We start from the raw sequence: 10,484 nt of genomic DNA, 5'->3' as shown, positions 1-10,484 counted from the left end.
GAGAGAAACTCTTCAGAGAGATCGTCTTTTTAAAAACTGTCCCATTGCCGAAGTCCTGCCAACAGCCAAAGGACTCTTGACATTCTCTCCATAAGATCTTTGAACTGTTACCTTCAGCTAGAAGATGCAGAAGCTTAAAAGGGAGAACCACCAGATTCACCAACAGGGTCTTCTTCTAGATTAGTCAACAGATAAATCTGGATCTAAATCTGGATCTAAATCTGGATCTATAGCCTCGTTTCCACTGAGCGTTCCGGAGTGGTACAATACGGACCAGTTCATTTCCACTCGATAAGCCTGACTATCTCTGCTGTTTTCATGGCGCATGCGCGTTGTAGACCGCTAGCATAGCATAGCGTCATTGTAGTGCGACGACTAGAAAAGCCACGACAGTGGAGGTCATCCAGCAGCTCGTCTTTTTCCTGCTTTACTTTGTGCAGAACAGGAATTGAATGTTGTTTGAAAGAAGATTTTGGGCGGCTAAGAAGAATATCGCCGTAAAGGAAAACAGAATCGCTAGCTTAGCGCTATGCTGGTGCGTTTTAATGTCTTCACTTTCTGCCAATCAGCCGGTAACGACACCCACTCCGCCCCAAGCGTCACGTTCCATTTTTTTTGTGGGCCTACAACGGATGGGGACCCTCAAGAAATGTTTAATGGCCCCATTTAACAATGGAAACACTCAAAATACTGGACTGGACCGCTCCGTGGAAATGAGGCTGAAGACCATCTTTGGTTCCCTTGGAAACCAGACATCATGTTTGGACTTGTTGGGCGGTAACATCGTGCAGTCTTTTTGGGGGTGTAAAGGTGAGGATGGGAGGCAGTTGGGGAGTTGGGGTGAGTGGAGCTGCTCTTTTCTCTTGCACCTCGAGACGAGCCAGAGGCGAGGTCCACTGCTGAGAACAGGAGAACAGATGAGTCTATTCCAATCTACTTTATTCTGTTCTATAAACTGAAGTGTAGATATTCAGAAAAAAAACAAGGACAGAGCAAGAAATTTGTTACCACACTTCCAAATAGGCAGGGAGACCAAACAAAAAACTTGTTGAATAAATTCAATGTTTTTTTTTTTTTTTAAATAAAATCTATAAAATACTTTTTTTTCTCAAAAGATTTAGATTCTTGACATTAATGTTGTCTAAAAGTGGACCAGTGACAAAGTTATTTGACATGTTTACCCTCCGTAAGGAAAAACAAGAGGGCCCCGTTTTGTTGTTCGCCTGGGGCCCCCAAACTGCTAGGACCGCCACTGCTCACTGAACGTTATTCTGAGACATAAATACACAATAAACCCTTTGAATATTTGGAAGAAAAAATAAAATTGGTTTCAGGAAATTAAGATTCTGTGACAGAAGCTTCTGCAGAACTCTCAAGAGAATTGGGTTTTCTGGATGCGTTTCAGGTTCAAACTCCTGCCAGGCGCCGAGCCTGTTCTCCAAGTCGAGCTTTTCTGTTCGGCTGGACACTTTTCTCCAGAATGGCGACGTCTGAAGATTATCACCGGGACAACACAGGTTAATCTGGCCTTGAATCTCCAGACAGACTCTTCAGCGGAGACGGTTTGAGGCCGGTCTCCATGGACACGGAGGACTCATTCATCAAAAAACGAGACAAAAGCTCTCAGGAATCCTTCATAAACACCAAATGAAAAATAAAGAAATTTATAAAAATCATGTTTTCTGTATTTATTTCATCATTTAAAAAAAAAAGGCTTTAAAGAAGTTAAAAGAGAAACTTCTAATATCAAACAAAGCAATGCTGTTTGGACGAACATCGTTTATTTTTAACACATTTGGTTTAAGAAACAATAATTTAAAGTTGCTTCCCGTTTGTTATTTCAAGCGATCATCAGTTGTGTGTTTTTTTATTAAAAATACTGCAACCTCTAAAGAGCATTTTTCAGAGTCGTGAAGGTTTGACAGAGTGAACGTCGATCCAGTTTGCTGGTCTGAAAGTTTCTTTGCTTCATGCACAGACAGCCTACACCTAAAACAGCCGAACAAAACAACAAAACAGTGTTAATAACAAACACAAAGGCAAAGACAACACAATTCGGATTTTAACTAACAAAAAAAATAAAGAAAAAAAGCAGTTTTGGTTCAGTATAAAAAGGGTTAAAACTCCTATTGGTGTCTTTTCTTTCTGATTAATTTAATTTTTTTACAAAAGGATTTCCAAAGATAAAGTACGAACAGGATTTATTATCTACCTGACACTTTCTGCTTTTTTTTTTTTGGTAATTTCATTTCGGCCTTAAAAATCTGCAAAATAGGACTTTTTTTCTCCATAACTGGATTTGATTTTCTGTTTCTTCTCTTTGTAAACTGTAGCATCCATACATTCAGAGAGTTGGTTTCCAGCTGCTTTCCAGGAAAAGGAAAGTGTGAGAGAGTTGGACCCGCTTGTTTCATGATGGTAACTGGGCCTGAGGGTCAGATCCTCCGTTACAGATGAATGGATGTCCGCCTAATGTAGCCCAGACTGAACAGAACTGCAGTTAAACATCAGAGAGAGGATCTGGGATGGTGCAGTTCCTTAAATCCTGCAGGCTGCAGAAGACGCTGCAGGTCCAGTCCGGTCCGGTCCGGTCAGAGAGTCTGCACCAGCACGGGGAACAGCAGGGACAGGTGCTCGGCGCCGCGGATCGGCAGCTTGTGCGTGGTGTAAAAGTGGATCAGCTCCGGGATGGTGTCGAAAGGCGGGCTGTTCTGACCCAGCACGAACTTGCCGTCTTTGCACTTGGTGAACTTCATGTGCATGAAGCCCTGGCAGCTTCTGGAAGAGAACAAACGCCAGAAAACAGGCTGTTGACGGAGGCAGGAGAAGAAAGAGATCAAAGGCAAAGGTGGGAAAAGGGTACAGGTGACAAAAGAGCGACGAGGAGAAATGTAGGGCGGATGAAACATCTCTGAGGTTTCCCGCCGCTTCCTGCACAGAGACACGCTGAGCGACAGCCCGGATTGATGTTCATGTCTTCTCTCGCTCTGGAGACTTCAGTTCAATCTAAAGTTACGGTGACACGAGTGGGACGGAAGGGACTCCAGACGGATGAATAAGTGGTGCAAGAACTAGTGCTGCCACAAACGGGTATTTTATTTTTTCCGATTAGTCGACTAATCGGGTCATGTGCAAACTAGATGTAAAGCACAAATCTTAACCATCATTAGCTTTAAACTAACTAAACTATATTGCAGATATATAGCGTTATCTATGATGATGCTGGTGTGAATGCTGCAAGATGAATTTGGCCGCTGAAGATGCTAGTGCTGATAGCTGAAAACGCTGAAGCTGATAGCCAGCTACAATGTTAGCAAAATGCCAAATTAGCCTAAAAACTGAAAAAAGCCTAAATTAGCCAAAATAGCTAGCAAATAGCTGAAACATTAGCTAAACTTCACAATAGCCTAAAAAACATACAAAAAAGCCCAAGTTACCCAAAATAGCTAGCATATAGCTAAAATATTAGCTAAACTTTGAAATGGCCTAAAAAACAAAATAAAGGCAAAGTTAGCCAAAATAGCTAGCATATACCTGAAACATTAGCTAAATTTCACAATAGCCTAAAAACAAGAAAAAAAACCTAAATTAGCCAAAATAGCTAGAATGTAGCCGAAATATTAGCTAAACTTCAAAATGGCCTAAAAAAACAAACAAAAAAAACGCCTAAATTAGCCAAAATAGCTAGCATATAGCTGAAACATTAGCTAAATTTCACAATAGCCTAAAAACAAAAAAAAAAGCTTAAATTAGCCAAAATAGCTAGAATGTAGCTAAAATATTAGCTAAACTCCAAAAAAGCCTAATAAATCTTAGTAAATGCCAAAATAGTCAAAAAGGTTAGCAGAATGTCATTCTAACTTTCAGCTTTACTAAACTCTGACTCTATATAATATAAAGTAACGACTAATCAACTATTAAATTAGCTGTCAACTGTTTTAATAATCGATTAGTCGTTGATTAGTCGACTAATCGTGGCAGCTCTAGTAATAATAAAGGAGATAATGGTGTCAGAAGATGAAACGATGTTGCTGTGGTCTTTAAAATGTATCAGAGAAAATAAAATCAGCATTAATGGTGTTGATATGACGTAAACATGGATATAAATCCTTCGTTTTCAGGTCTAACTCACTTTCTTTGCCTCAAACTCTTTCTTTCATCATTTCTGTTTTTGTGTTGTTGATGTTTTTCAATGCAGAACATCCCAAGTCAAAACAAAGTGTTTTTTACACAAACATCCCTCACTGAACATGACAGTGTTTACATCAAAGCTCCATCTAAACCGAACTCAGAGACCAAACTGCTGCTTCCTCACAGGAGGAGGGAAACCTCCATTCTTCTCGCCTTCCCCACTTTTGGCATAAAGATAGACGTGAAGCTCGATTTGTTTTAGTTTTTTATCCACAGCTCGTGCATGGAAGCCACGCCACCCCTCACATGAAGTGTTTGACCCGCTCCACGAGAGTCCTTCTATTACAGATTTGTACGCTAGCTGCGTTTATGTGAGCAAAATGTTTTTATTCGGATCAGGCGTTTATTCTGATTCTGATGTTGACACAGCTACAGAGAAAAAAGACTTTATACTTTAGCAGTGCAGGTTTTACTACAGATCAGAATGAACTAGTTTCAGCTTGTTTTAAGCTAACCTGGTTTATTGTCTTTTAACCCTTTAACTACCCAAAAAATGTATTTTTTTCTGCTTCTTATTCGGTTGGTATAGAGCCCCTAAAAGGACATCAAAGTTAAAAAAATATATATTTTTTAGTAGTTTTGTCCCTGAGGTGCGGTGTTCATTTCACTCTGGTTGATGTTGTAATTGTAAAATGTTGTTTCTTTCTTCTCTTATTGTATACCAAATTGGCAAAATATTATTATTATTATTATTTTTCTTATTTATTGATTGATTTATTGATTTGTTAAAAGGGGCAGACAAAATAAGTTTTTCTTCTTTCTGTTCCCTTTTCATTTTTCATTTTTTCTTTTTCATTTCCATCATGTTTGAGATGTTGGAGTTTCCAACTCAAGGTTATATTGTATGTTTTTCCTATTAATGAATAAAAAAATGAAAAGGACATTTTAAAAATTATTTTAAAATTGTATAAATACATGGGGCCTAAACATATAAAGTAAAAAAAAATTACTAACCAGTATTTTTTTTAAATAATGTTCTGGTTAGCAACTGGTGCACACCAGAAAAGTAACTAAAAAATGTATTTCTAAAAATTGAAGTAAAAAAAGAAAGAAATTCTAGGTACTATCTTGTGCATATCAGTTACTATCCAGAATTTTTATTTTTTTTAAAAAAAGGATGTTATGGTCAGTAACTGTTGTGCACCGGATTGTAAAAAAATATATAAAAATTAGAAATTGAAGTTTAAAAAAATTACTAGTTCCTAACTGATGCGCACCAGTTACTATCCAGATTTTTTTATTTTTTTTAAATATCTATTTTTAGAAAAAAACATGTTCTGGTTAGTAACTGATGCGCACCAGAGAGTGACTGAAAACATTTTTTTTTCTAAAAAAATGAAGAAAAAAAACAGTTAAGTTACTATCTGGTGCGCATCAAGTAGTAACCAGAATTTTCTTTCTTCAATGTCCCTAGAGGCTCGTAGCTTTGGGAATAACACACACAATCCATATTTTTAATAACATCTTTTCTAAATGTTTCCCACTATTTGGTTGAGCAGGCAGTTAAAGGGTTAATGCAAAAATTAAAATCCTTCATTTAATTAACATTTGTCGGTTTACGTAAGTTTTCATAAGCAGTTTTCTTCCAAACATGACTTTAATTTGCTTCGGTGCAAACGCCAATATTGATAATAAATACCAACATAAACCACAAGAGTCCTGAAACGGCCTTTTGCTGCAGGCGCTCAGCCTCCCGTTTTCTTATCATTCGTTACGCTTTGACCGCTGAGCTCCGTGTTCGGGTCAAACTGTTACCGTTCAGAACAGTAATCCCTCATTTGGCTCGCGCTTTATCTGCCAGGTGTCAGTCAGAGTTCACCACGCCGGTCATGTGACCAGCGAGGCTCCAAATCTGTGGAAGCTCCTTCTGATCACTGAAAAAAAATCATTGAAATAATAATAATCTGAGGTCAAAGCAAGTATAAATTTAAAAGTTTGATGCTTTATTTTTTTTCCAAGAAAACATCTTCTCAGGAGTTTCTGCCAAATCAGAGTAAATATTTCTCTTAACCCAGTCTTTGGATTGCTGAACAGCCAGAACCGCAGGTTCTGTCCTGACACCCGCCTGTCATAAATGTCGCTCGTGCCAGTTGGGAGAACAAGGTCCCAGAGGTGACCTTGTTGTTTTCACAAACGTTTGTCAACAGTAAGCAAATGAGTAATGCATGAGCGTGTTTTTGTGTCGGCACAGCAGCTCCCTCTCCCTCCCTCTCCGCAGCCTAATTCCCTCCTTGGATGTCCCACAGAAGCCAATTCATATTCATTAGTGGTTATGTGAAGGATGATGTGCGCGGTGGAGTGTGCGCTACCTGCCTGATTACCACTTAGAGGCCCGTTGGGGCCGGGAAGGAAGGCCGCAGCAGCAGGACTGGGATGGGTGTGATGATGGGAGACGGGCGAACAACAGATCCTGATTGTAATGACATGGGAGAGGTCTGACCAGAGAAGATCTGCTGCCTCACAGACGAGTGAAGGTGATGGCAGAGATGAGGGAGCGACAGATGGAGGGATGTGAGGGAATATGTGAGTATCTCAGGTAACATCACACACCCAGAATCTCCTCCCAAGTCTCCATATGTGGGATTGAACTGCACAGGTTCTGTGGATTTTTGGGTTGTCCAGTCCATGGAGTCCATGGAGGGTCATAGAGAGGAGCGGCTGCAACTTAAGGGGAGCGCAGGAGTGTTCTTCATTCCTCTAGAAGCTCGTACCACCACCTCAAGGAACGCCATGACAACGGAACGTGTCCTTGATGTACAGGTGATGCTGTTGTACGACGTCCCTATATGGAAGCGTTTGTGTCTCATAATTCAAAATAAAAGTAAATACTGCGAATTCTTTTTCATTTTCACAATGTAACTGCATTACTTATCTCTTAAATGAAATGAAAAAGCAATTCTCCAAAAACCTTTTTCTTCTTCAACACCACTCACTCTGAAACTTAATTAAAATGACAAAGAAAAGAGAATTTGATTTTTCATTTTCAAAAATTTCTCTGGTAAATTTGTACCAACATTCAATTAGAAATTCAAATTTTAGAATTAAAATGGATTAACAGAAATGCTTTTTCATTTACACAATGTAACTGTAGTACTTGTCTCTTAAATAAAATAAAAATAAATCGTCTGAACGGCTTCTTCTTTTTCTCCTTCAACACCACTCATTCTGTGACATAATTAAAATGAAAAAGGGCATATGATATTTCATTTTCAAAAATTTCTCTGGTAAATTTTTTTTTTACCAAAATTCAATCAGAAATTTCAAATTTGAACATTAAAATAGATTAACAGAAATGCTTTTTCATTTACATTACTTGTCTCTAAAATTAAATTAAAACAAATCCTCTGAAGGGCTTCTTCTTTTTATTCTTCAACACCACTTGTTCTATGACGTAGTTAAAATTATAAAGGACATTTGATATTTCATTTTTGAAAAGTTTTCTGGTGAAATCTTGTTTTTTTTTTTTCAGTATTCATTGTGTGTGGGGTCATGGGTGTATGTGTTATGGGGAGGGTGTGTGTGTGAAGGGTGGGTTGGGCTTTTATTGTGTATGTTTTGTTTTTAAATGTGATTACTCTTAAGTATGAAAGGCGCTTTTATAAATAAAGTTTGATTTGATTTGATTTGATTGTACCAAAATTCAATAAGAAATTTCAAATTTGATAACTCTCAGCTTTGAGTTGGTTTTTCCTCCTCTTTCCTTTTTTCTTATTCCTCTATGTAAGTCAATGAGAATGGTATCAACTAAAGCTGAAGAGGTCATCATGGTGCAGCCTTTGGAACTGCTAACTCAAACTGATTTGAGAGACTTTATGCATGGCAGGATGTGAAAATGAAAAAGCACTCTTCATTAGCTTTGTCACTTTAATTATGTGACAGAATGAACGCTGTTGAAGAAGAAAATGGAAAAGCCATTCAGGGAATTGCTTTTCATTTTATTTAAGAGATAAGTAATGCAGGTAAATTTTGAAAATGAAAAAGCTTTTTTTTTAATTGATTTTAAATTTTATATTTTTAATTGAATTTTGGTATAAATTTACTTGAGAACTTTCTGAAAAAATATATATATTGCACTTTTCTTTATCATTTTAATTAAGTTAGAGAATAAACAGTGTCGAAAAAGAAAAAGTCGTTCAGGGAATTGCTTTTTCATTTTATTTAAGAGACAAGTAACACAGGTAAATTTTTAAAATGAAAAGGCATTTCTGTTTATGGATTTTAATTATTAGATTTTTTTTAAATTGAATTTAGGTATAAATGTACTAGAGAACTCTTTGAAAATGAAATATTAAATGTCCTTTACTTTATCCTTTTAATTAAGTTGCAGAATGAATGCTGTTGAAGAACAAAATGAAAAATTCGTTCAAATAATTGCTTTTTAATTTTGTTTAAGAAACAAGTAATGCAGGTACATTGTGAAAATGAAAAGGCATTTCAGTTTACGGATTTTAATTTTAAAATTTGATATTTTTAATAGAATTTTGGAACAAATTTACCAGAGAACTCTTGGACTGAGTGGTGTTGAAGAAGAAAAAGAAAAAGTCGTTCTGAGAATTGCTTTTTCATTTCTTTTAAGAAACAAGTGATTCGGGTACATTGTGAAAATGAAAAACCTTTTCCGGTATTGAATTTTATTTTGAATTATGAGTCACAAACGCTTCTATAGAGAAATCTTCCGTAGATCAAAGTCTGAATACAGACCAAATACAAGGTTCAGGACTCAATTTAAAACAAATAAGCCGACTCAGACCGGAACAAATGATTTTACCAGTCTGAATATACCTTAAGACACAAGTACTGGCCCCTTACTGATGGCGTGGAAAAGCTGGACGAGGGAGTGCATTTGATTCAATTCACTTTTATTTATATAGCCCTATACCACAGCCCTATTCATACCAGTATCTGCATAAACATTGTGATACATTAGTGATTGTGGGATGCCGACACAAACTACACTCGGAAAGTCTAATTTCTTTATTTCTATAGCTGTCCTCACACTGAACACGATTCCACATCATGGGAACCGTTTTTAAATATTGAATCAATGTACTGATGTAATTGTTCTGTGGACCTGTGAGTGTCTCACCGTAAGGACAGGGAGTAATCAGAGCGGTTGGTCTCGCTGTTCCTCACCAGGTAGCTGCACTCCTTACACAACGTCAGCAGCGACTCTGCTTCTGAGCGGGAGAGTGAGCCGTGGTACCATCTGTTGGAGAACAAACGGGAGAATCACAACAAAGGCTTCTAAAAGTGGTCACTCTATGCACAAATGTTGGCATTTCTCGATCATTTTGAGGATCTGCTGGAGTCTTACTGATGCTCCTTGTATCCAATTATTACAACAATCTTTAAGTACCAAGTCTAAGGAATTCCAGATGAAATTACTCAAACTGTTGTCTTTCTGCAGTTTCATGAGTTCTCGGGTTTAAATCAACAGTAGAACAGACTAAAGAAAAATGAAGGAGAAACTGTCCACTCACTTTGGACACATTTGGGTTTTTTTGTGTCAGATTTCATATCTATGTCTGAAGAGCCTCGTGCCACACTTCATTAATAAAATGGACCTTTCTGCATACACAAATGACAACGGGCTCAATCAATGATGCCTGAAATGAGGACAAAGGTAAACGCGTGTCTTCATTCTGGCTTAATTGCTCACATTTGTAAGCCCTTCTGGCTCTGTGGAGCTTAAACACAGCCGGGGGGGAAATTGTCCAAACCTTTAACAGATCAAAGCAGAGCAGAAAAAAGCTGCTTTGGCCTTTTTAATGAGGTCTCCTTTACAGCTATGTACTCCCTCAAATATTCATAAACACTTTCAAAGAGTGCGGACGAAAACCAAACATCGGCAGGCAGTTTTTACTGTCCACAAACAAATGATCTAACAATGGGAGTATGTTTACCGCTTTACATCAAACCATTTTACAAACAATGGTGTAAATAATTTACTGATCCGGGTTTATTGTCCGTTAAGAGAGCTATTATCTTTTTGGTGTTTTTTTAGTTAAATAATATGATGTTTTCCTCCATGAACAACCACATTAAAGACCCACTCCAGCTGCATTTTTTCTAAAGCATTCCCAATGGGCTTTTAATTATGGGCAATAGTTTGGTGATACGATACGTATCACGATACAATATATTCCAAAACAGTACCAGGGACAATATTTCACTCTTTTTTTAAGATTCTGACCTAGAAAAAAAAAACATCTATATTTTAATACATCTTTCACATGAATAAAATGGTCAAATACATTTTATTTTATGATCATGTAACCCTCTCCTAGCTCCTA

At 37.4% G+C, this 10,484-nt stretch overlaps 1 protein-coding gene across 1 annotated transcript in view; it reads right to left on the bottom strand.

Annotated features, from left to right (window-relative positions):
* Positions 1–1,064: 1,064 nt before the first annotated feature.
* The window catches only part of shdb (Src homology 2 domain containing transforming protein D, b), a 37,091-nt gene continuing 27,671 nt past the window's right edge, over positions 1,065–10,484 (bottom strand). The window contains exons 7-8 of the mRNA XM_024279484.2: positions 9,278–9,397; positions 1,065–2,778 (exon numbers count right to left, since the gene is read on the bottom strand). Of these exons, the coding sequence (XP_024135252.1) occupies positions 2,592–2,778; positions 9,278–9,397 (307 nt within the window). The 3' untranslated portion in view covers positions 1,065–2,591. The remainder of the gene's footprint in view (positions 2,779–9,277; positions 9,398–10,484) is intronic.

Source organism: Oryzias melastigma, linkage group LG4 (genome assembly GCF_002922805.2).
Source record: "Oryzias melastigma strain HK-1 linkage group LG4, ASM292280v2, whole genome shotgun sequence".
Classification (NCBI taxonomy): domain Eukaryota; kingdom Metazoa; phylum Chordata; class Actinopteri; order Beloniformes; family Adrianichthyidae; genus Oryzias; species Oryzias melastigma.
This window is presented reverse-complemented; position numbering and strand designations above follow the sequence as displayed.